At 45.8% G+C, this 27,234-nt stretch overlaps 1 protein-coding gene across 9 annotated transcripts in view; it reads right to left on the minus strand.

Moving 5' to 3' along the window:
* Window positions 1-19,090: 19,090 nt before the first annotated feature.
* Golga4 (golgin A4) overlaps window positions 19,091-27,234 on the minus strand; it is an 87,056-nt gene continuing 78,912 nt past the window's right edge. For 5 of the 9 annotated variants that reach the window (XM_050141736.1, XM_050141735.1, XM_050141741.1 and 2 more), the window contains 3 exons: window positions 25,510-25,596; window positions 22,707-22,765; window positions 19,091-19,705 (listed from right to left, as the gene is read on the minus strand). In XM_050141736.1, the coding sequence (XP_049997693.1) occupies window positions 22,736-22,765; window positions 25,510-25,596 (117 nt within the window). In that variant the 3' untranslated portion in view covers window positions 19,091-19,705; window positions 22,707-22,735. The other 4 variants (XM_050141738.1, XM_050141737.1, XM_050141742.1 and 1 more) reach the window with 2 other exon arrangements.

Raw genomic sequence — 27,234 nt, forward strand, 5'->3', positions numbered from 1 at the left:
GGAAGAGAGAGGGGAGGCTGGGGATATTGCCTGCTGGTCATGCACATCACATCTAGCATGTGTAAGAGCCTGTGTTCATTCGATCCCCGGCGTCATAAGGAAAAGGCTGAGAGAGGAGAGGCACGCGAGTGCACTCTGGCATCTGCTCCTGCAGAGGCACTAAGCCTACCAGGTCAGGGCCCCACCTACGCGACTTTAGCCTCTTTCTTACCCCAGAAACTGCACAGGACAGCAAGGCTTCAACAACGTGTGTGTGTGTGTGTGTGTGTGTGTGTGTGTGTGTGTGTGTGTGTGTGTTGAGGAAACACATACACTCAGTTGATAGCATCAGTGTGTGACCTTGAGAACGGGCTCTACAGGACTCAGTCTCCCTATCTGTAAACAGGACATCCTGTTCATTAGGTAGCTGTCAGAACTAAATTAAATAAACCACAGTGTGGTGTATGGACAGTGACTGATAAGCATGGGGCTGATGACAGACATGATGACAGAGTCTCATGACAGACATTTCTATAGCTGTCTGAGTCAGGCTCCACGGAAGCTGAGGGGACTGTCCTAATGCCCCTGTTGTGGGAATGGCTCTATGGTGGGGGGACTGATGTAAATACTGCCTGAGAGACAAGGCCTGAAGCAACATCCTGATTTATTACTGACTGCCAGGCCCAGGGCTTGTCCCTACACTTACTTAAGCCTTTTCAGAGAGATAACAATAACGGCCCCCTCAGTTATGAGAGGCGCTAAACAGGACAGACACCCAAACCAGAGTCACACAGAACAGCTGAGGTCAGATGGAGGGTGCTCTGGTTTGGGTTTTGTTGCTGTGGTCAACACCATGAGGAGGAAAGGCTACTGGCTTACAGGTTACGTCATCCTCTGAGGAAGTCAAACCAGCAGGAGCTAAACAGAGACTACAGAGAAACGCTGTGCACCAGCTGTGTAGACTTTGTTACACCGCCCAGGCCCATCTGCCCAGCGATGGCGTCGCTGACAGCGGGCTGGACCTGCCCACATCAAGGTGGCAATTTAGAGAATGCCCCATAGACATATTCACAAGCCAAGTTGCTGGAGGCAGTTCCCCAGCTGAGGCTCTCCCTTCCCAGGTGTGCCAACTTGACAAGGGACGCTAACGATGACAGAAGGTATACAATAAAAGACAATTATGGGACGGAGAGATAGCTCAGTGGGCTGAGTGCTCGCTGTGACAGCATGAACACCGAGCTCAGATGCCAGCACCCACACAAGGCTGGGTGTGGCGGCACAGACCTGTAACCCCGTGTTGAGGGGGCAGAGACAGGAGGCTCCGATGGGCTTGCTGGGCAGTTTGTCTAGTCAGCTGGTACACCTTCAGGTTCCGTGAGAGACCTTATCTCAGAAACGAAGGTAGAGAATGACAAAGGAAGACAGCTCTCTCTACCACCGAGCTACATCCCTGCCCTGGTTTGCAACCTCGATGCTTGCCTCTTTCAGCTGGTTCAAGTTGATTACAACCACGTGCTGGAGCCGAGTGACTTGTCATGGCGTGGGTAGCAAGACTTCCAGGTGCACATACATGTAAACCCCATAGATGTGCACACACACACACACACACACACACACACACACACGAAGACCACTGATATTAATGCCTCTAAGTGCACATAAGTGCAAACCCCATATATGTACAAACACACACACACACACACAAAGGAAGACCAGTGATATTAATGCTTCTAGGTGCACATAAGTGCAGACCCCATAGATGTGCACACACAAAGGAAGACCAGTGATATTAATGCCTCTAGGTGCACATACATGCAAACCCCATAGATGTGCATACACACACATTCATGCATGCATACACACAAAAATATGTGAAGCATGAACAACTGACCCTGTGACTATTTGTCCAAGCGCATGTTTCCAAGAGCATCATGAAGAACAGCCCACACAGGCCAGACAGACAAGGCCCAGGCTGTCCTCCCTCTATTATCTTATCTAAATGACTTTCCTGATGGTGACATTTTGTGATTATTTTTGTTTTTCAAATATGCTTAACTTTGACTTAATTTAGAATTGAAAACATTTTTTGGGAAGTACCTAGACAGCCCAATTCACTTATTTTTCTATCTTTTCCGGTAAGCCTCAGGTCCTCCCACGCCATGACAAGTCACTCAGCTCCGGCACGTGGTTGTAATCAACTTGAACCAGCTGAAAGAGGCAAGCATCGAGGTTGCAAACCAGGGCAGGGATGTAGCTCAGTGGAAGAGAGAGTGCTTGCTCAGCATGTTCAGGGCCCTAGGTTTGGTACCAGAAACACTCACACAGACAGACAGATAGACAGACAGACAGACACACACACACACACATGGGGGGTACAAACTACAAACTGCCCACTAGCCTACAGAATATGTATTTTGCATGCCTGGACTTTAGAAAACTGAGAGGTTCTTGCTCTGTATGCACCGGCCCTGTCCCCACTGGTGCTGTGGGAACAAGCGTCAGCTACAGCCTTCCCACTAGTGCTGTGGGAACAAGCGTCAGCTACAGCCTTCCCACTGGTGCTGTGGGAACAAGCATCAGCTACAGCCCTCCTTCCCAGCGCAGGTCTCAGGAAATGAGACAAGATGGGGTTCTGAGCCATAGTCATGCTGGAAAACTGGAGTTTCCTTCGAGATACGAAATCCTTAAGATCCCCTATCATGTGAAAGGCAGTAGACTTACATACAAAAAGGACTCTTGTTAGGAGCTGGAAGATATGAGAGGTGCCATGGGAGCCTACAGGTACCAGAAACCGGGCCAGAGGGGCCCTGAGTGGCTAATGGAAGAAAGGCTGAGGTGCCAGGAGACACTTTCAAATCAATACCATGTGTCCACTGCCACTTGGACTAACTAGGCTCTGTGCACCAAGATGATTCCTCACCTAAGGAACACCATGAAATACAACCATGGAAATGCATCCCCATGCAAGAGAGATCTTACCTCATGTAAAACTTACTTCGGAGGAACCAGGGCCAATAGACTGAGCGGATCTGACGAGGTGGTATTCTCAGAAAGAAACACGATTACCACACTCCAAATGACGAAGGGGCCTTAGCTTAAAGATGAAACAAGAGATAACTGGGGAACATCAGTTCATGGGCTAAGCAGCAGAATGACCTGCCAAAGGGGTAAATCGAGAGTGTCCGTTACGCTTCTCATTCTGTGGCAAACACTGACTGGAGCAGTTTAAGTACGGAAAGGTTTATTTACCTTACGGTTTGAGTGCACAGTCCCTCAAGGCGGGGACGGCGCGAAGGAGGAACTTGTAGTGACTGATCACATTGCACCCCCAAATCAGGAACCAGAGAGGGCCAGAAGGATATCTGTGCTCTGCTCACTTCCTCGGGGACCCCTGGGTCTTCCCACCCCAATCTAGAAACTCCCTCAAGGTCATGGTCTTGCAGATGACTCTAGGTCCTGCCTCCCTGACAATATTAACCACACCACAGAAAACTCTAGAACGTATAAATACGATTTTTAAATTGTGCAATAGAATTTACAAACTGTAGAGTACAAACAGGACCGAACCGGAATCAAAGCTTTTACTTCCAGACAGAAAGGAAAAATATAAACCAGGCCCAGAGAAAATCTTAGCAAAACATTTTCTAACAAAGGGCTTCTATCCAAAGTTGGGGGAAACCCTCAGACTCAACAACTTCTGAAGTCCCTGGATGGTTTGGCTCTGAAGTGTCCTCCCCGTCTCACAAATAGAAGGCTTGAGGCTCATGCGCTGAAAGACCAGAGTTGTGGGTAACATCCCGATCGATCCCTAACACGGAGGGATTACTAGAAGGCGGGAGAAAGCAGATTAGGTCACAGGAGAGGAGGTCAGAGGAAACCTTGGTGGGGTCAGCTCTCTCCTTCTGCCCGGAGGAGTCCAGGATCCAACTCAGGTTGCCATACAGTGCCGCCAGCGCCTTTACCCCACTGAGCAATCTCGCCAACCCTGGATTGTATACAATCTATTACACATATTAAACCTCAGCACAGCTGTTACTGTAGCTGCGTGGGGTCGACCTTCCCACTGCTCAGCTGCGACCTCAGCTTGCAGAACCGTGACTGACAGGACATGACAGACCAGCACCTGACCTGGCTCTGCCTCACCCTGACTGTGCTCACCTGGGGTCTTTTGGCACCTTGGGCTTTGGTTCTTGTTTTGTCTCTAAAAGCGAGTTGCAGTCAAAACTAAATGGCCAATATCTGTGGCAGAATACAGTGGGCTCTTGTGAAGCTCAGTCCGCCACCTCGACAGAGATGAAAGCGGACATATTCACCGTCCCCACAGCAGCACTGCCTTTAATAAACTTGTAGCTGAAGAAGCCAACCATGGCCATCCCGAGTCCAGAGGTGGAGGGGTGGGCTGTTGAAATGAGGACGGGCCTGCGGTCCCATGCGTGCCGCATTAGTCTGGTGCCTCTGCTTGTTGTTCTTCGTGTTACACGCTTCTAGTACTTGCATGGAAAGTTCGGACATACAGTAATCTCCTCTTCACATTCCAACTCTGGGCCCCTTCGGCAAAGCTCATCACTCTTTCTTGTTGTCATTGTCTTTATGTAGAAGGCACTGGGGACCTTTGCCGAAAAAGTTTGGGTATAAGCTTGACAGAGACGTGGGACACCAACACCTGAAGACACCTGAGAGCTGGGAAGAAAAAGAGCAGTATGGAAAAGGCCAGCAGCAGCCCCCTGACGCGGCAGCCCCCTGACGCCGCAGCCCCCTGATGCGGCAGTCCCCTGATGCAGTGCCGTGAGAAGCGTCTGCAGTCTGAGCGGTGAGGAGACCTGGGCAACATCATCAGGCCCTCTCTTTTGGAACAGAAATTGAATGTTGGGGTTAAGAATGAAAAACGTCAAAGTGGGGATATAGAATTTTTAAAAAGTCACTCAAAGGGGCCTACAGAGAGGGACCCAATATCTAAGAGTGGTTACTATTCTATAAAGGTACAGAGTTCAAATCCCATAACCCATATTCGTGTGCTCACAAATACAAATGCCTGTCGTTCTGGTTCCAAGCAATCCATACTTGCTCTGGCCTCCGTGGGCACCCACACTTATGCCCCCTCACCCCACAATGTGCACATTTCATTATAACAATTTAAAGTCACATAACTGAAAATCGTTGCACTATATTAATGGTACTGGCTACTCAGAGAGGATCCGCCACTGCTGAGAGCCATTCTGTTTAAGAGAGGATCCCCCACTGCTGAGAGCCATTCTGTTTAAGAGAGGATCCGCCACTGCTGAGAGCCATTCTGTTTAAGAGAGGATCCCCCACTGCTGAGAGCCATTCTGTTTAAGAGAGGATCCACCACTGCTGAGAGCCATTCTGTTTAAGAGAGGATCCCCCACTGCTGAGAGCCATTCTGTTTAAGAGAGGATCCACCACTGCTGAGAGCCATTCTGTTTCAGCCTTACTTACAACAAACTTATAGAGGAAAACCCACATCTACGGGACTGGCGACATGCAAGAATTGTGTTGTTTCTAACAGCTGAAAGTCCTTTAGAGTCTAGCGAGTCCTGCTCAGAGATGTCCCTGAAGACCTAGCGCACGTTCTAGTGTGGCTCCTTAGCCTTTTGGTGAAGGCCCAGCGTAGAACTAAGGGTACAGCTGCAGAGTCTCCCAATCAGTGTGGAAGGAAGAGAGAGCTCCCAACCGACACGGAAGCCACCACGGAAAGAGCAGGAGCGACAGGATAATCGGAGGTTCAGGCTTGAGAGTGCCCCATTTGAGACTCTGGTTCAACCTCCATCCAGGTGGAGATGGTAGACACACAGCTGGATTTGTGGGGGTGGGGGCTGAGGGTGGGGTAGGCTAGACACACAATCATAGAAGTCATGGGTGTGCATGGGTGTGTAAAATCATGAGACAGACGAGAGCATGGGGGAAGAGGAAGATGGATCTTAAGACTCTGCAGTAGTCAAAGATCAAGGGAAAGGGTGTGAGCCATTCAGTAAGGGAAGGCATCCTACAAGCTGTTTGTTCGTTGTTCTCCTTACTCCTGTGGCCTCTTGTGGGCCACATGCTGTGAAAAAGTATTGGTGTGATTGGTGTAATAAAAGGCTGAATGGCCAATGGCTAGGGCAGGGGGTGTAGGCGGGACTTCAGGGCAGAGAGAGAACTCTGGGAAGAAGAAAGGAAAGCCTCCAGCCAGATGGAGAGGAAGCAAGACGGGCAGTACAGAGTAAAGGCAACCGAGCCACATAAAAGAATGTAGATTAAAAGATATGGGTTAATTTACGTTATAAGAACAAGTTAGGAACAAGCCTAAGTTAAGGTCAAAATTTCATAATGAATAACAAGTCTCTGTGTCGTTTTATGTGAGCTGGCAACCCAAAGAAAACTCCATTTACAGTGAATGCCAAACACCTAACAAACATAACTTGAAGGAGGGAGGGTTTCTTTGGCTCACGGTTTGAGGATGCCATCCATCATGGCAAGGAAGGCATGGCAGCAGGCATGCAAGGCAGCCGGTCATGTTCTACCTGCCCTTGGGAAGCAAAGAGATGAACACGGTGCTCGGCTATCACCTTTCAAGTGGGGCTTCCCTCCTCAGCTAGCCTCTCTGGAAACACCCACACCGACACCCACAGAAGTGTGTCTCCCTGGCGATTCCAAATCCAGTCTAGCTGACAGTGAAGATGGACCATCACACGAGCAGAGGGAAGAGTTTGTCCAGGAGAAAGGCCACTGTGGACAATCAGCAGAGGACAAAGAATGCCCACTGGCCTTGGCATTGGTTTCTGTCCCCAAGAGTGGGGACAGAAAAGAGGCGCGTTACTAACTAGAGGGGTCTGCAGGGGGGAGAAGCCCAGTGAGCGGGAACAGCGAGCACAGACATTTGCTTAGGGTTCATCTCTGCCGAGCAGTGGGAATGCTGAGCTTTTGTTCTCTAGAGGAGAGCGTCAGGACGAGCCAGTCAACCTTGAGAGACAGCAACGAATGGCATCGTATCCACCTGCTGATGGCAAAGGCCTGGGAAGGAAGGAAACAGGAGGACAGGTAGGTCTTACCTCTGTGTGTAAAGATGAGGATACTGGGAGGTGACTGGGTCTGTAAAGCACTTGATGCTGAGTGTGAGCCCCAGAACCCACATTTAAAAAACAAAGCTAGTCACAGTGGTGTGTAGTTTCAATCCCAGCACCGAGGAAGTGAAGGCAGGTGAAACCCTGGGGCTAATCGCCAGCCAGCCTAGCTGATCAGTAAGATCCAGGCCAGTGAGAAATCCTATCTGCACCCTTCTGAACATGCACACACACAATGATACACACACACACACACCAAGAAATGAAGACACGGGAGGCAGTCAGCAGATGTTAGGGTGGTGTTGGCCAAGCTCACAATGCGGGACGTTACTCCCACCCCTAGACAGATCCGGTAGACTCTGAATGAGCACAGCAGGGCTCTGCCTTTGCCCATAAATGGCCACAGACTTGTGAGTGGCTTCTGGCCCTGCCACCAGAGACAGGCTGCCACAGGGACAATGAAAGTGAAACCACCTCCATTAATCAGTATGTAGGATTAGATATGAATGGCTGAAGCCTTGCCAGCAAGCTACAACTAGGGCAGCTGACAGGGGCGAATCAGGCGGCCCTTGCAAGGGCATGTCTCTGAGAGCTTCCAGGAAGTTTATCTGAGTGACCGCCTAGGTTAGACAGGCAGTCTGGCTCATAGGAGCCTCCAAAGCCACAAAGCGGAGCAACAGTCCACAATCTATACACACCAGGAGGCAGCAACGGTCCACAGTCCACACCCACTAGAGAGAAGCAACGGTCCACAGTCCACACCCACCAGAAGGCAGAAATGGGAAAGGAAAGCTCTCTTACTGCCATGGCTCCTACTCGAGTGGTCTGTACGTTGGCCCAACGTAGTCAGTGCGACCCACACTCCTTGACATTAAGGAGTGGCTGCAAGCTTTCCCAGTCTCTGACCCTGGGTTAGCCCCCAAGCTTTCCCAGTCTCTGACCCTGGATAAGCCCTCAAGCATGCTATGCTTAATAGAACGGATAAGTGATACGGTGTAGGACCCCAACCTAGGTCTCAAGATGCTGCACACTCTCAACTTGTACCCTTAGACCCCTACTGGGTTGCCATGGCAACAAGCTTAGGCTGCCCGGATTAGGATTCAGTTCCCGCCTTCTCTGTGACCATCTAGCTCCTGGCCCGTTTCTGGACCTCCTTGCCCACAGATGTATGAAAAGCTAAAGGGAATGAGACATGAGAGGCAGCGGGCAGAAAGTGGCCAGGACCACAGCTCTGAGGATTAGTGTGTGTCAGTGCCCATCTTATCAGCTGTTTTCAAGGCAATACTTCCTCTTGGTATGCTTGAGTGTCCCCTGCCCCATCCACACTGTCTATAACTGAGAATTTCCAGCAGATCCACTGTCCTAAGCTAAGATTCCAACTGTTATCACGGTTGGAATGTCATGTTACCACAGGACCCATGAGCATTTTCTTACTGAAGCTTCATCCTTGTCACTTCCAGTAAAAGTCAATAAAACTTTTTGCAAAGATTAAATGTGGCTAAAGGGAAGTTCTGAATCCTCAGGAGGTCCCCACAGGTCTATGTGGCAAGGCTGACTGGAGAAGGCCTGACTTTGCTTTCTCTTTCCATGGAGAGCAGCGCCCTCTGTGGGTTCCCTGTTGTAATTGCAGGGCATAGATGTGTTTAGGAAAGTGGAAGGTTAGAGGGAACAGGGGGAAGGAAAGGAGGGCAAACAGGAAAAGGCTGATTGAGGAAGAGGCAGGAGGAAGGAGGAGAAGGGGAGATGAGGAAGAAAGAGAGAAGAGACAGGGAGAAACTAGTAGAGGAAGGAGAAACAAGGGAAGGAAGAGGAGGGAGAAAGGAAAGAATACAGGAGGAGGAGAGTCTGTACATCCAAGGCAAAATCCCCTCCTTGTGAACTCAGAAGCTGACCGCTCTCCACAGGGCCATACCATCTTGGAAGCCTGAGTTAGCACAGAAGAGTTGTGTGCATGACATGTTTCGGGGCCCCATTGTGTGAGCAAGAAGTGGCCATTTCTGGTCCACTTTCAGGATCTCTGCTATTTACTTGTTCATTCTCTTTCTCTTACTGACTCTGCAGGGGCTCAGATTCTTTGGCCTTTGTTGGTGGTTGTGCCATTGTGCCTTGGCCTTGGTACCATCTCAAGTAACCAACTTCCAGCTAACAGTTGGTTCTACTTGATCTTTATCAAAGTGTTTTTCAGCTCTCCTTTTCCCTCTGACTTTTTCATCTGGGACATGGTCAGCCCATGTCTCCATAACTCACCTCCTAGATGCTCCAGTCTCTCCTCCACCCACCCCTTACTGTGTCACAGTACACATCTGTAAATCAGCTACTTGGGAGGCTGAGGCTGAAGGCAAGTTGAAGCTTGGCAACTCAGTGACTGTCTCAAGATTAAGTAAGAAGGGAAGGACTGGGAACGTAACTAGGTGGCTATGCTTGTGAGGTGTGAGGTTCTGGGTCCGATCTCAGTAAACAAAACAAAGCTCATCCATTTATCATCACATGGAGATGTATCTGGAGTTGTAATGGATCTCACTGCACACGGCTGATATGGACACTGTGCAAACCTTCTAGAGGACACTCTTCTCACCTCCTGGACAGAGTGCCGACCTCTGAACTGATCGATCTTCTTGAACCTTTCAAAGGTTGGGGCTGGACTCATCTTTGATGGTGGAATGATGTCTTGAAGAGGACAGAGAAGAAAGGGTGTTGATATCCTGGGGTCCCCGTACTCTGGCAACATCTCCAATGATGCAGAAGGTTCTTAGACTGTACAAGATAGTGTTTAAGATTGCAAATATCTCCTCTTGAGTATGATAGGAATCGATGCTGGTCCATGTGATCTGGTTGGTTACCCACAAGCAGACTCATATGATCTGTGAAGATGACCTAGACAAACGTCAAGGCTTCAGTAGTGGGGAGGACAGAGGTACTGTCCCTACTCTCCATGGCTCAGATAGTGGTGGCAAACACCTTTAATCCCAGCACGTGGGTGGCAGATTCAGGCGGATCTCTGTGAGATCAAGGCCAGCCTGGTCTACAAAGCAAGTTCCAGGACAGCCAGGGCTGTTACACAGAGAAACTCTGCCTCAAAAAACAAAAATAAATAAAGAAAAATAATTGTCACTCGCGTATTGATTACTAAATCACTGATTGGTCAGTAGCCAGGCAGGAAGTATAGGTAAGGTGGCCAGACTAGGAGAATTCTGGGAAGAGGAAAGGCTCAGTCTGCAGTCGCTACCCAGACACAGAGGAAGATGAAAATGCTGCACTGAGAAAAGGTACCAAGTCACGTGGCTAAACATAGATAAGAATTATGGGTTAATTTAAGTTGTAAGAGCTAGTTAATAATAAGCCTGAGCTAATAGGCCACACATTTAGCATTTCTTAGGGACTGCATGGCTGTGGGACCAGGCGGGACAGAAACTTCCCTCTACATTTCACATCCAGCACACCAATCCCACTCCCCTCCCAGTTTCCCTATATTCTCCCCTCAACCCTGCAGTGCTCCCCAAAAGTGATTTTTTTAAATACATCAAACCAAAATAAAGCAAGAAAACAAGAACAACAACAACAACAACAAAAACCCTCTTCTCTTCTCCACCTTTCCTGCCTCTCCAACACCTCTTCCTTTGTCCTGGTGGCACTGGGAATAGCGTGTCACACAGCACGCTTTACTAGCAAATACCTATTGTAACGAGTCATTAGTCTCGTTCAAGGCCTCTGGTTTCTGGTAAACCTTCATCATGGGATCCTCACTGAAACGCCTCTCAGATATCCCACAGCCACTCTGAATCATGGAGATCCTGCGGGTATCATTCAACAGAACCAGTCCCTTCATGAGCTCCAGCAGGTCCTAGATGGGACAGATGTTAGGGTGGGCTAACCCAAGGCCTGGCTGTGGTCCTAGGTGATAACTCAGCTGGTTAGTCCAGGCCACTGGTTCCTCCACCTCACCTCAGGCAAGGGGGTGGAGCCAGTTCCCCTATGCCCATGCCATTAAGGTCAGTTCTTCCTCTCCTGTGGTAAGGGTGGGGCTATCTCTCCTGAGTACGGGACCATCTCTCCCATAGGGGTTGGGGCTAGTCATCTCTCTTGCTGTGTGTCCAATGAGAGGCAGGCCAGTTTTCCTGGGGCCAGCAAAGGGTGGGGCTGGCTCAGTACGACCTTCTAATTTCATCATGAATGATTCCTATGGCCTACTGAGGTGACACAGGCCACAGACACCAACACAGACTCCAGTTGCAGCTGGACCACAGACCCAGACATGGCTCCCAGCAGCAGTTTGGGCCCAGACAATGCCCTGGCTCTGGGTGGAAGTACTAGCCACCCAGATTAGGATGGCTTCGGCAGTGGCATGGCCCCCAGACACCATCAGGGCCACAGGTTGCCGCCTCAACCCTAGGCTTCCTGTGACCTTTGGTAGAAACACAGGCCTTGGACTTCAACACCCCTTCAAGCCCCCAGCTATGGAAGAATCATAGACCCATAGTCCTCTGAAGCAGCCAGGTCTGGATGTCACCACTGTCCCAGGTCACAGTCAGGCCACTCAGATCATCACAGCCCCAGCTGCAGTGTGACCCTTTGACACTAACATGGACCCAGACCTCAGATACCTACATGGCCTTCGATGGTAACAGGAGCCTCAGACATCAACACAGATCCTGGTTGCAGTAGGACCATGGACCCAGATGTAGCCCTCAGTTGCCCTGGCCTGGATGTCACCTTGGTCACTCACATCTGTGTGGCCCCAGCTGCAGCATGGCCCTTGGGCATCAATATGGTCCCAAGTGGCTGGTCATTGACTTCAACTTGAGCAATGGAATGCTGTGTGTGTGTTTCAGTTTCCAGAGTCCACACTGGCAAAAGCTGCTGCCGGATGATTCTAGCTGCAACACTGGCCCTGAAATTTCAAAGCTCTAGGCTGATACTAGCCACCATTGTGTTAAAGTCATCTTTTCTTGCAGTTTAAGATGATTTCTCGGGGCTGGGGAGGTGGCTCAGTGGTTAAGAGCGCTGACTGCTCTTCCAGAGGTCCTGACTTCAATTCCCAGCAACCACATGGTGGCTGACAACCAAATGTAATGAGATCGGGTGCCCTTTTCTGGCCTGCAGCAAACATGCAGGCAAAACACTGTACATAATTAATAAATAAATCTTTAAAAAAAAAAAAGATGTGTGAGAAATCAGCAGGGAAAACGGCCTTGAGCATCTGCCTACTTCCGGCCTCAACTCCCACATTTCCTTCCCATCTCCTAGGCCCCCAGTTCTCATCTGCTGGGGTTCATGCTCATACAAACCTCTTAGCCCTTTTTCATCCCGTCTACCACGGACACCTTCCCGTCCTCCCGACTCAGCGTGGTGCTCCTCCTTGTGTGTCTCCCTCCACACACCCACACTGGCATCTCCCCTGGTGGCCTTTTCTCCTGCTGCAGGGGAAATCCTATTTGTGCGTCTACTGCTAGCCCTCTTTACAGGTTTGCTTTTTGGCTTTTCTCCTGCTGGCTCATCTTTGGCAGGATGACTCTCTAAGGGGGTTCTAGCTTCTGTCCCCCTTCCCAGGATGATTCTTGCTTGCTCACACTGGGTTTCTAGGGGTTGGAGAACGGTGTGTGTGCTGTATGGTTTACATGGGGCTCCGGTAGGCCTGTGTCCGTCAGTCATTCAAGTAGAATGAATCTGATCACCACAGACTTACATGCAGCATTGATTTGAACCACCTATGGGCAACCCTTCTACCTACTCACATGGGCAAAGTCCAGCCTCTTCCTCATGCAGGGTGAGTCCTGCTGTGGGCTGAATGGATGGAGGGTCTGCAATGGCCCCTGGGCTTATACAAAAGTTCATGTCTCTTGCCTCATCCCACTGTGGACAGAAGCAGCAGACACATCCCAGCTCCATTCTGTTCTTCTGGGATCACCTCTGAGTGAGCTATGACTGGAGTACAGTTCCATGTAGCTTCATTCCTATCAAGAGTATCACCCCCAAAAGAGACATGTGGGGCCCCAGTACCAGCTTTCTTCTTGCCTAATAGGACTCATGGTCTGTTCTAACTAGATTCCAGGATCTAGCACAGACCACACAAGATGACTCCCTGGAACATAGCAGTCTCTATAGAAGACCCTGCCTCTGAGAAAACATGGTACACTTTGCCTCTTCCTCCCACTAAGTGCAACTAAAATCTCTGGTTTTATAGATTGGACATGGTTGAAAGACAGGGAGAAGGCAGAGCTGCTAGGAAGCTCAGGGCCTGTGGATAGGGAGAAGGCAGAGCTGCTAGGAAGCTCAGGGCCTGTGGAGTGCATGGCAGTGGAAACTCCTTGCCTCACAGACCCCAGACAGAGAGCTGGAAAAGGCAGTTACCGAGAAATAATGGAGATAAAGCAAAAACGACACAAAAACTTCCAATGAGAGCCTTCACTCTCCAGCCAAAGGACCAATCAGAAAAGCAGCCTGGGAGGACAGTAAATTTCAAATTAACTGTTCTACACCAGATTAGTATCACCAAAAATAGTGGCCCTGGACCCACTGATGCCACACTTGTAGAGTGGGGAATCCACACTAACATCTAACCAAGCTGTGAGACACCCCCATCTCTGTTGAGGTGGCTATCAGAGAAGGCAGAGTCTGGAATATCCCTGGTAAGTGGCAGAGACCTTTCCATACTATCAAACAAGAATCTGGAATTTCTATTATCTCTGGCAACAAACAGGTGCCCCTCGTACCCACTGCTGAGGTCGTATAAGATGAAGTATACTGATTGAAGTCTATTGTCACTACCCAGAGGTTAAAAACCACCTTCATATGGATCGCTGTAAACTATTTGAGGAGCAGTAAAAAGGCACCCCTATTCCTTCCAGCCAGTTCTGTGAGGGCCTTAAGGAACCCAAGTTCTACACCCACCCTCCCCTGTCCTGGGCACCAATAGAGGCTGCGTGGAGAGCCTGAGCTCCCACTCACACTTGGCAGTAAGGATCCCCTATGTGTGCTGTGAATATGCTTTATTACCGCTGGTTAATAAAGAAGCTGCTTTGGCCGATGGCAGGGCAGAATATAGAAAGGCAGGAAATCCAAGCAGAGATAGAGGAGGAAAGAAGGCGGAATCAGGTAGATACCATGTAGCTGCTGAAGGAGAAAGATGCCAGAACCTTACCAGTAGGTCACAGCCCCATCGTGATACATAGATTAATAGAAATGAACCCTCACCCAGCCCCTTCTCTGCCAAAGGAGCATCAAAAGAGGCAGTGAACACAGGGTAAGATCCAGTCTCCTAATATCCATGTAACTGGGACTAACAAAACACATGACAGACGTTAGAGGGATCTGACAGATCTTCACAGATGCTTCAGTGAGCAGCTCCAGACAGGCCTGGCACAAAAGTATTATCTCGGCAAAGCAGGAGACAACGTAAAGGACCAAGTCAGAATTCTCAACATAAAGGATATAATAACCACGATTTTAAAACTCACGATCCGAATCAGAGACTTATGCTGTCTTGCCCACTGCTGACATACAGAGGTGAGAGAATGGGGACAGGGAGGGAACACACTGCCCATTCCTTCTTTAAAGGCAGGAGCTGCTCCATCTGATAGAGGTCAACAGATGCTTTCCTGCTGTAGCAAGGTGACAACCTCAAAACCTTTTTGAAAGAATTTTTGTTTATGTGTCTGTGTGTGCAATGGACTTGTGTGTGGTACCAACAAGGGGGTGTTGGAACCCCGCAGCTGGAATTAGAGGCAGCTGTGAGCTGCCTTGTGTGGCTGCTGGGAATCAAACTCCAGTCCTCTCCAAAAGCAGTAAGTGCTCTTAGTCACCGAGCCAGCTCTCCAGCCCACCAACTAACTGACAAACGATGAGACTCTGCACTTCAGGCTGCTTATTTTGTTAACCTTTGAAAATGCCCATGTACAATGAAACCCATTACTCTGTATGCTACCTAAAAATTAATTCTAAAACTTTAAATGCCTATATTGCTTACTAAGTGTAAAACTACACCGGTTCCGTTCCGCACTCTACTCACTATGTGCTATGGGAACTAGGCTGAAAATTTAAAAACATACACACAGACAGAGACAGACAGACAGAAAGGGCCACGGCTCATCCTTGAGACAAGAGTGCCAAGAATGCCCACTTTATTGTGCTCAGGGGCAACTTATATAGGGCTCTGGCCACGCCCCAGCTCTCAGGATCTTTCAGCTGCAGACTCATCAGAACCCACGCCCCTGCCATCAGGGTCTCGTGCTCAGAGCAGCTGCAGGCTGCTCAGAGCAGAGGAAAACAAGTTGTTTACAAGAAATCCAGGGTCTGGTGGTCTGCAGTCTCTAACAATTAAGTATCATCACCAGGTGATCAACACTGAACATTTCTAAAGAACAAAACCCAACGGAAGATGTTCCAATTTAAGGAGGAGGCCACTGCTCACACAGAGGCGATTGGCTCAAGGTGAGAAGGTGTGCTTTCCTGCACCCGTTGTCCCTGCCTGCACTGTTAGGTGTGTGCTTTAGATGAACTTAAGTCACCACCAGCTCTTCAGACCTTGGGAAAGCCACTAGAAGGTGACGGTCTAAACAGGACATACTCAGGATGTTCTGGATTGCTAGGGGCCTGTGCCAGACAAATGTGGCACAAAGTGACTTGAAGTGTACCCGCTCTTGGCAGCATAGGCTGCTGGAGTGGACTGGCTATCTTGGACCGTTTTCCCGATGTGGACAGTAAGTTCATTGTGGAGTACTTAACACAGGTACAAGCATAACCTATTCAACATTGAGAGGTGGTGCCACAGCAGCACAGCCTCTGAATAAAATGGGCGTGGCATCTTATACTATAAATGCCAATGTAAAGCCTGCATTCCCTCTCTTTTCCTGCTGTTGGATTTGGTTCCTGTTCCCTGTTCATGCAGGACTGTGATCTGTGAGTCTACCCCTAAATAAATAACCCTTTATTATACTCAATTCTGAGCTAGAGTGGGACTTCTTTTTAGCATCCATCTTCAAGACACAACAAGCAACCTACCTCCTTAGCATGATATATGTACACACATAAAATAACATTAAACACTTTTCAAAAGACTAACATATATATATATATATAATAAAAAATGTTTCCATCCTTCAATTTAGAAATGCTGAATTCAACAATTTCTAACAGCAACCAAATTCACATGCATCATAAAGTAACCACAAATTGCAGTAAAAGTTGTGCCTAAGTGTCAACCGAATGGTTTCTAACACCTTCCAACATTAACCGCCAATTTCTTGGCATCAGATTGTTGTTCTGCACACCACAATCACAATGTCTTGGAGACAGCCGGGCTTGAGCAGGGTCAGAAATGAACACTGAGGTTTTCTCTGTGATTTGGAGCTGACCTGCAGCCATTATAAACTTGTTTCTCAAGTATCAGAGAATGGAGACAAAGTACCCAGTCTCTACCACCTGTGATGCCAAAACTCCTGTAACTACCACTGAGAAAAGTCTGGCATTCCCAACTTCAAATCAGGAACACTTGCTGAAAATTCTCATCCGGGCCCAAGGTGCTAACACCAAGCACAGCTGAATGCTTGCTTCCCACTTGGATAAGCAAGCTGAGGCACACTCCTGGGGGCACCCTCTACAAATGAACTGCTCTTACGCTCCTGCCTCCAGGCTTCAAAGCCAGCTGACTGCTTTCCAGGAGCTGGGGAACCACCCCACAACCAGATCCTGCTTAAAAGACTTTTTTTTTTTTAAGATTTATTTTTTGTGTATGAATGTTTTGTCTGCATGTGTATACCTGGCACCCGTGGAGGTCAGAAGAGGGTATCAGATCCCCTGGAACTAGTTATGGATGGTCGTGAGCCACTAAGCAGGTGCTGGGAACTGAACCTATGTCCTCTGCGAAGAGTAGAAAATACTCTGAACTGCTGAGCCATCTCCCCACCTCCTGATACCTACCTTGAAAATAGCATTTTAAACAGTATCTGCAGGACATGACAGCACAAGACTTGCACCAGATCAAGACGGTTGGGGGTTATTTGACCACACTGTGATACTCAGAGACTGTTAATAAAGCTAACCTGGAATCAAGGACCGAGGCAACAACTAGCCGACCGGAAATAGACATAGAGATTTTTGGAGGACCCAAGATACAATATGACAGAGAGGCACAGGAAAGAGTAGGGAGGGCCTTTTGACCTGGGAGGAGTGGAGAAAGGGTCAGCTGGGTGTTTCTCTGCTGTTTTCTCCATCTATCAGGTTTTGACACCAACACCTGACTCCTGAGCTTTTATTGATAATAGAGTAATTTAGGTAAACACATCACGAGCCAGCCAAGATCCCAGCATGGACTGGAAGGGGGTCATGAAGTTCCACCTCTAACTGGCAGTTGAGGGCTGGGAAAGAAAGGTTGTTTTCTTCAGGGATGTGGGTCCTGAGGCTACCCATGTTCCAGAAGAGGGTACCGTACCCATGCACATGCAGGCAGCACTAAATGGACTCAGTGGGTATTAAGTTTAATAATTTTAAAGAGAGAGAGCACATGATGTTGGGAGGGAAAGGGAATGGGAAAGTGAAACATCCAAACACATATATGCATGCACGAACCTTCGGTATTTAATAAAGTTTTTTAAATATTTTATTTATTTATTATGTATACAGTGTTCTGTCTGTGTGTATGCCTGCAGGCCAGAAGAGGGCACCAGACCCCATTACAGATGGTTGTGAGCCACCATGTGGTTGCCGGGAATTGAACTCAGGCCCTTTGGAAGAGCAGGCAATGCTCTTAACCACTAAACCATCTCTCCAGCCCCCTAAAAATAAAGTTTTATTGAGATGCACTATGTTTGCTGATTTAAAACTTGTCTATGGCTACTTCTGACTCAACAAAAGAGTTATGAAGTTGCAACACAAAAGCACATGGCCAATATGCTCACTGTCTGGCTCTATCCCAGAAAATTTTGGTCAACTGATGTTAGACCTGAAGGTAACACTGTAAGCCCCACTGCCCAAAGATGAGATAACTTCCTGGGATTCTAGGAGTTGGAGTTCTTAGAAAATAACAACAAAGCCTCATGGAAAATTACAGTAGCCTATAGGCTTTGCCCACGTAAACCCTGGCAACACACGTTCAAGGCTACAGCTGCAAAGCTTTGAGGTGGTGGCCCTGAACAAATTCCATCTTAGTCAGTATTTCATATTTTAATAAAAGCTTGCTTATACTCAGCCGAAATGATGGATCTGATTTTTCTGTGAACTCCAGGATCAACACTGACCCCTGTTCTTATATATTTGGGCACCTTCACAGATGGGTAAAAGGGAAATTACAGAAGCTGCATTGATGGCACAGAAGAGACCACCACTTCTGCCCCAGAAAGAGGCATAAAAAAGGTAAGTCATAATCTCAGCACTCAGGAGGCAAAAGCAGGCGGATCTCTGTGAGTTCAAGGCCAGCCTGGACTATAAGAGCTAGTTCCAGGACAGGCTCCAAAGCTACAGAGAAACCCTGTCTCCAAAAAACAAAAAAAACAACAAAACAAAAAAGAATAAGTTATTCTACTGTCAGAAACCCTTCAGTGGTATACAATTTTGCCAATTTAAATAAGTGTGTGTGTGTGTGTGGTGTGGTGATTCCTGTCATCTCTCTAAAAACAAGCAGGTCAGTTGTAAGGTGTGGGTGGCCCCATCCCCTCTACAGAGCTTGTACTCTTCTCATAGAGCAAGAACCCCCAGCAAAGCAGGCCAACTGCTGGAGAACTGAAGTTCAATCTCAGGCAGAAGTCTATAGATCTATGAGTTCGAGTACTGCTGTCCCTAGAACTTCTTAGCAGTTCCCACAGCCTGGCATCCGGGAACTTCTCTCTCATTAGGCCTAAGAGAATCAGTGACCCCCAGAGCCTACAGAAGCCCTCCTGGAACAACAGAGGAGGGGTCCACGTCCTTCCCATTGCTCATATGAAGCCGAGCACACACAAACCTTTCCTAGTGTCTCCTTTTAGCTCTCCCGGCAACCTCTCTACATTCACTTCACTGAAACATGGATGCTTAATCAGCTGGAAGTGATTTCAACGTACGAAGAAGCACAATGAGAAATATTATAAAGGAAATATACTTTATTTATCTGATCCTCTGAGATGACATGGCCAACAGTCACTGATGTGCATACAATAGAATTATGTATTGACTATTTACAATTTACAGTAGTATTTTTTCCTCTGAAAAATAATATAAGTATAAAAGCCAGGTAAACATGAGGTGCTGCCATTTGGGACTTATCATAGTTTAAAGAATTAGGCTTTAGCAAATAGTCAAAAAATCAATCTGGGAAATAGAGAATTTTCTCTTAATTTATCAGAAAAAATCCACTAAGTTTCACCTCAAAATATATTGCACAAGTCTTTAAGAAGAAAAAGAAATCACCCTAAAATAAATACGGAAGATAGGCAGTTCTTTAAAAGGGGGAAGGAAAAGATGACAGGGGCACTGAGTGACCAGGGCAAGCCAGTCAGAACAGCCACAACCACAAAAGACTTCTCAAAGAAAAAGAACAAAATTACCCCATTTCTCCACCCAGAACACCTGCTTTGCAGGCAGTGCTCGTGCGGGGCAGGGTGAGACCTGTCTGCACGACACAGCACGGGCAGTTTGCCAAGCAGTGGTTGCCCAGTCTCACTCTCCCCATTTCTTCAAGATGAAGTTCGGAGCCATGACTGAAAAACAAAAAGGAAATTAGGGTGAAAAAACAAACAAACAAACAAGCTTTTATAGCCAACTTCATGTGAGAATTGTTTTGTGTTTTCAAGGTAAGGTAAAATAACTTACACTCTAAGGATGACATAAAAAAGTAAAAACATTTCAAATATTGATTCCTAATGGAATCTTCTAGAAACTACTTTTAGAGCAATTTAAACTGATTGAGCAGTCCCAGAGAACAGTATTTAGGTGTGGATTTTGAGGCTGAGACCTGGATCATGAATCATTAAAATGAGACACAACCCCGGATCTCCCTAAGGGTTTCCTAGATTAAAATGTTCCCTGCTAGTGCTCAGATTGAGGACGTTACTTAGGATGTTAGAGGTCAAGCAGGAGAGACAAACCGAGTGTCTTTAGAAAGCTAGCTCCGCGTCCTGCTGGCCCCAGGACCTGGAAGGGGCTGTGAGACTCCTGCTAAGGTTCTCCTTCAGTCCGGACTTTGAAACCTCGGTTCAAATGCTTCTAGGAAACAGAATTCATTCAACGAAGTGGCACAACTGTGATGTTATGAAAGCAGAGACCAAGTTCTCTAGTGTAAAACACAGTCTGCAATGTGCGCACTTTGTGGAGCCCGGGGTCTTAAACATTTATGAAAGATCTCATTCAAAAGCTGGAAAATTTGAATATTGTATATAATATTAGATAACACTAGTATTATCTTGGTATTTCATTTACTGAGCATGATAATCATACTTGTAGGTTAATTTTCTTCTTAAAAACACATTTATTCGCTTGTACTTGCAAGCATCATGTCTACAGGTAACAACCAAACATGACAAAAGGAAGAAATAATGGAGAGAAAGCGAGAGTGAGAACTGGGAGAGTCTCACAGAACGCTAGAACCTGGAGAGTGACGGCAGACGTGGGCATTCACTCAGGTTTGCAAAGCTTGGGTCTGAAATGTTTCACCTGAATGCTGAACGGACAAGCAGTCGCTGAGCAGAAATGCCGAGGCAGGTGTTTCCAGCTTGAGAGCACCTGTCTGCAGCCCTGTGCAGCTGACACAGCACTACTTGACTAGCTAGGGAGACATCTGACTCACAGACACTCAAGGCTCATAAACTTGTTGTTCTTTCTTATTATATTTTTTTTTACTAAAGTTGCCAGCATGTTTTTAATATCTGAAGTAAAAAGCTATGTTCAAATGTCCATGAGGCTATCTGCAGCCTGTCCCTGTGTCTGTCATCAGTGTCTAGTTAACGCTGTCGCCACCTTTGCCCTGCAGGAGCTCAGACACTTCCACTTAAAAGGTTTTAGAAGACTCCCTTAGAAAACCATCTCCCAAAGATTGTATGGCTAGATCCACTCTATTTAGCCCTAATCTCTGACATCAAAATAGAGGCCACTCAGCAAAATGAAGGTCATTCTAGCCAGGTCCTGTGGCATATGCCTGTAATCCAATCATTAGGGAGGTTGGGCAGGAAAATCCTAGCCTAGGCTACACAGAAAAACCCTTTCTTCAAATAAATAAATAAATAAATAAATAAATAAATAAATAAATAAATAAATAAATAAATATTAAAAAGAAAAAAAGAACAAACAAATCAGAAGTCACTGCTGGTCAACGCGTGGCGTCCTTACTGCCAGGAGACAAACAGGATAATCTATTCCCATTCTTGCCTATCCCAGAGGCATTAAAACCTTGTTTCTTTAGCATCCTTTATGGTAAGGGGCCGTAAAGGGGATTTTTGGAAGAGGAGGTAGGGAGACTGTGGGAAGGCCAAGACCTGCTGTTCTGAATAGAAGGGAGAGGTGCTTCTGTCCCCTGCCATATTTCTGTCTGACTCTGAAGGTGTTCCATAAGCTGTACCTAGGCTTCCTACAGCCACCTAATAAACCATGCTCTGCCCTGCCGACCACTGTAATGGAGACAGGGACAGGACGGCTCTAGGTAATCATGCAAGCAAGTCAGATGACACACTATGAAGATCAAAAGGAGACTTGATGCAGGCAGTTTGAAAAAAAAAAAAAACTTAAAAAACAGAGGGGCTAGAGACATTCTCCACAGAGTAAGAGCACTGGCTGCTCCTGTTGAGGTCCCAACACCCACAGGGTGGCTAAACCACCTTGTAACTCCAGTTCCAGGGGATCTAATGCCCTCTCCTGGCCTCTGTGGTGTACATGCACATAGACAAACACACGACACATAAAATAAAAGTAAATAAATCTTTTTAAAATGAATGTTTTTTAAATTAAAACAGTCTTTAAAATATCCTGTTATATTTGTTCATGGCTGGAACAAACCATCATCATGAAATATAATCAGGTTTTACTGACTGTGATTCAATTTATCTGTGAAAATTGCAGCCAAGTTTGAGGTCTGTGTGGACCCTAAATGTTTATGGCAATATTAAATCAAGCTAATGACATAAATACTGTGTGAGACTCAGAGTCCTTAAAGACAGTAAATCATGGGAAACATTTAGATAATTACATTTCATTGTAATAAAATGTTCATCAGAAACAGCCATATTCAATTAAACTAGGCTTCCTAGGAGCATCTACAGAACCCATGTGCTAACTTGAATCGAGCTGTGCAATCCTAGGATGCAACGAAACTCTTTATTTTAATCAGCTTTATTAGTTTTCATTGTGTTTAAACTAGCATTATAATTAAGCTTTGTAGCAATTTAGGGTCCGGATGTGTGAAATACATTTCTTCATTTGAATCTGAAACACAGTACACACTGTATTTCATCACTTCACATTGAAAAATTATTTTTCATTTCTCTATCATAATCTGTAGTAACTTCAAATGCCATTTTTGTTGGTTTTTAGTCTCTCTCTTTATATATATATCAGTCCATTTAACATAAACAACAGAAAGCAATTACATTAACCCAATGTAATAATCATGCTCATTAAAAAGAACAAAATAATCCCAGTGAAATGGTTAATCGCATGCACTATCTGTGATTTCAGTACCAAAGTTACAAGACATTATGACTCTCCACTCACCACACGCTTACTAAGCACAGACTCAGGTATCAGAAGATGCCACTGCGAGGTGAAGGAAACTACAAAGCCAAGAGGAAAAGCTTGTTGGGTTAGTTTTCAGACAACAGTGCACAGGTTAAATTGTGTATATGAAGTGGAGAATTACAGATAGTACTTAATTGTTTTCAAACTGAGAGTCACCAGGCAAGCATAAGGACTATGTAATACTTTCCCCATCCTAGATTTTTACTTTTAATTTTCATTTAAGAGTTTAAGTGCTGAAGATGTACTTCATGCTAACGGTGCCTTTAACTGCCAGGTAAATTAGAGGAGGTTATATTATAAAATGATTTTTTCGTAAGTCCTTTATAGTATAAATTAAAATTTGATTTACCTAATTTTGGTTTATACCCACAAACTTTTGGAAGTTGATAAATTTGAAACACAGTACAACTGTATATTGAACTCTTATTTCTAAAAAGTATCAACTTTATCACTGAGTAATTCCCTTTTAATTCAACAGAGTATCAAGAGTGTTTGCTGGGCCGGGCAGTGGTGGCGCAAACCTTTAGTCCCAGCACTTGGGAGGCAGAGGCAGGTCTATCTCTGGGAGTTCAAGGTCAGCCTGGTCTACAAGAGCTAGTTCCAGGACAGGCTCCAAAGCTACAGAGAAACCCTGTCTCAAATCAAAAAAAAAAAGTGTTTTCAGGAATGAAACAGTTGCAACTTCAAGGTAAAGGAACTTGATCTCAGCCACGCCCTAATGTCAGGTGCCATCGCCCATCACCATTAGCTAGCTTTATGGTTTGCTTTGAGATGGCAGTATGACAACAGAGTCTGTTTGCCAAACCTGAGTCTACTTTTGGATAAATGACAAGCTTCTGAAGAACATACATATTTAATATGAAGTTAGTAAAAAGTAGCACAATTAAATAGAAAAATGTTTTTCAATACACACAACATAATAGGTTAGTATTCTGTAGGAAAATCTGCAGAAGCACACAAGATAAAGTTTGTGGATATGCTGTCTATGCTTTTAAGAAATGAAAACCACTTAGTAAATCAAACAAAGAAAAATCTAGTGGAGCTATTTAATGTTTTATTTTGGGAGAGTCTCCCACTTTGTGGCCCACGATGGCCGTGAACTTGAGATTCTTCTGCTTCACCTCCTAAGTGCTGGGATTCTTGGCATGTTCTCGGGCTTGCCACACTATTAACAGACATTATCTTGGCATGGGGCAAACAGTCTGGACGTTTAAGATTATAAAAGATTTTCCAAGTAATTTTTCTGAATTGTTTACATTTTAAAAAGCGATCTGACAGAGTCTTATCCTAACAGCGTCAGTCAAACCCACATTTACATATGCACTATTTTTCCTTATGTGCCATTTTTATTTGAATTTATTTTCAAACTCCTGGCATGTATGGAAGACGCCACCTAAAACGTTATAAAGATGATTTATTAACTTAAGAGACTTAAAAAATTCTGACTCAAGTGGAAACGGGAGAGACGAACAGTATAAGAATGATCAAGAGCTAAATCCAGAACTACACATGAGGCTGCGGATGCAGCTCACTGGTGCAGGGCTCCAGCATGCATGAGGCTCTAAAACCACAAAGCAGAGTAAGCAGGCAACATGGAGGATGAGTGTGAGAGCCAAGCACAAGCGAGTGAGTGAGGAAGACAAACCCTCAGAGACCAGGGAAGGAATCTCCTGGCAGCAGCACAGTCACTGGGGAAACTGACGCGTAGATTTGTCTTCGGGGTCTGCAGCACTTTACTGAGAAAGCTGGTCTTTTAGGAAAACTCGAAAAGAGGCTTCTTTAAAACAACAGAATCTCCTGGTTCCAATTTCAGCCAACTATACTATACTTTATTAATGAAGCTCTCTTAGAGATAGAGGAAATGACCCTGAATCACTCTACAAACACCAACAACCCCTTCAGACTGACTGCTCTCCCCCCAAAAGGCCAATCAATTTGATTAATCTGCAGTTTATATTTTAGGATCTCTCTCACTTCATGCCCATAAATCACTTCGTATTTCCTACCTGCTTTTATCACTTGAATGATCTATAAGGCCAATTTTCATTACACATGACTGGATGAAAGTAACCATTCTGTGTCCTTCAAAGTCTCCACTTTCCTATATTCTCTGTAACAGCCGTAGTGGTAGGTGGCTGAAGACTGAATTTATTCAGCAAGTAAAGTGTCAAGAGACATGAGGTTTTGTTTAAAGCCTGGGCAGGTCAGCCTCAGAAGCAAGGGAAGATTAACTCAAGAGCCAGCCCCAGTTCATCCCTTTCTAGAATGAAAACTGTGTTACTCAAGGATAAACGACCTAATGTTTTCCTTTAGATATGCTTAAATATTTTTTGGTCTGCCTTGAGAGTTGTGTTGTTTGGCATTGCTCACTATCTGCCTTTGTCTGCTGAGTCATCTTATTGGCCCCAAAGATGATTAAAGTCTTTCGAATCAATGCCCATGAATATACTTTACAATAGCAGAAAGGACAGGGTGCTGTTGAGAAGCTGTGCTCTGTGCAGCAGAAGGACAAACACTCCTCCATCCTTACCATCAGCAGCTCAAGCTCTGGGAACTACACACTACACACACGGCACCAGTGTCCACGCTACTGAGAAAGACAACTCTCTCCCTTCACGTCCCCACCACATCCAGCTTAAACCTTCTTACTGTCCATCAACCATCACTTTCTAAGTTGCAGTACAAAAGGCATTCAAAAAATTTCAATTTCTTTTTACAAATGAGGTAGAATATAAACTGTAAGAAAGCTGCTTCCCTACATCTTCCTTCTGGAACTCACCATCAGCCGGGCATCTTCTCTTTCCAAAATTTTCTGAGCCTGATCATCAGGGAATTTCAGGACAGTGGTTATAACTTTCGCCATGGTCTAGAAGCGACAGGAAAGAGATCATTAGTAGACACGAGGCGATGCAGTCTCACACCGTCTGACATGTTCTGCTGAGGGGTTCTTTAGTGCTCTCAATGGAAGCCACGAACAAAGAAGTATGATGTGAAGATTATTAGTCAAGGAAGCACTAGCATTTCAATTCAAGAAGGTTCCTTACAAGGTCCGCGTTTGAATTACTTTAGACGATGCATCTCCAATAGCATGAAGCATGAAGATAAAGATCTAGCTCTTGGTCTTTTGGCTTAAGATGAAACATCATCATGGATTCATCTGAAAAGGCCTCATATTTGCAGTAACCTACAGTGATGCATTGCAAAATATATGCTCTAAATAACAAGGATTCGAAGCCCCCAGGGTTCAGCTCTAACTAAATCACATCATATATCTCATAAACATGGGCTACTGCATGGACATGAACATGCTTAGTAGTTACTTTTCAGGACATGCAGCACATTGGCCTAGTAGAAATTACATATTAAAGGAACACAATGTTTTGTTTGGTAGAACACATGATGAATCAAAACATTACACATGGAGGTTTGCAAAACAAGATCATAAACTGTGCAGATCAGAATAAATATACCGTGAGTCAGACTGTCACTCATAAGCTCCTGGAAATCTCCTCAAAGGTTGAAACTCCCTATTGTGTATCAAGCTGAGATGTTGTGAGGGAGACAGAGAGGGAAGAAGATGTCACTTAGGAAGTAAGAAGGACAAGGAGTTCAGCGCTTACATCAAGTCAGGTGGTACACTCTCCTGGGGATTCCTACAGTGCATGGTAGAGCATCCCAGACAAGAGGACCAGTACTCATGGCTACATGTACTCTGTGTATAGGCCTGTGTGTGTGCTGGCAGCAGTAAGTTTCTGGGAAAAGTTGTAGGGAAAAAAATCAGCACAACATTATCAACCCAAAGTTTTGAAACTTCATTCAAATCACTAGAAAAATTAAATTATTACCAGAAAGGAAATTAACATTTTAAAACCTGTAGAGTCAAGGCAAGACATTACACATTCCTAATAACTTACTAGATGCAGACCCCACACACAATAACTTTAGTTTCAGGTATCTTTCTTGCCTTTGCCTCTGCCATTTTAATAGCTTTAAAAAAAAAAAACCCTAAAAATGCCATTTAAAGCAATCAGGCTCTTGAAGGATTCCATATCAACTAGACAGAACACAAACTAGTGTACAAAACTTGAGTATGGAGGTCAAGCATATACATCTGAACTGGCTAAAGGAAATCAGAAGTAGCAACTACTTCAGGGTTTTCTTTTTGTTAACACAGAGGCAACTTCCTGTGTCCCATTTATAAAAACTTTTCCCCCAGGTACCAAAAATCTAAAATTCAGTTATATGGACCATTTCCTTAATTTCAGTATCATACAAGCTAACAAAGTACAACTCACTCTGAACCCACACACATCCACATCCAAACACATTTATAATGACACAACCAGGATCTGTGCCTCTTCACACTTCTAGAATTCACCAGGGACCCAGAATCTACAGCTGACAACCAGTAAAGCCTCCAGCTCGCCAGAAAAGCTTTCATGAAGCAGCCAGGACTCTCGCTATACCTGGAAAGAAATCAGACTGTCTGCTCTCCAAAACACAT

The sequence above is a fragment of the Alexandromys fortis genome, unplaced genomic scaffold (assembly GCF_014885135.2).
Source record: "Alexandromys fortis isolate MF-2015 unplaced genomic scaffold, M_Fortis_MF-2015_v1.1 scaffold_44, whole genome shotgun sequence".
Classification (NCBI taxonomy): domain Eukaryota; kingdom Metazoa; phylum Chordata; class Mammalia; order Rodentia; family Cricetidae; genus Alexandromys; species Alexandromys fortis.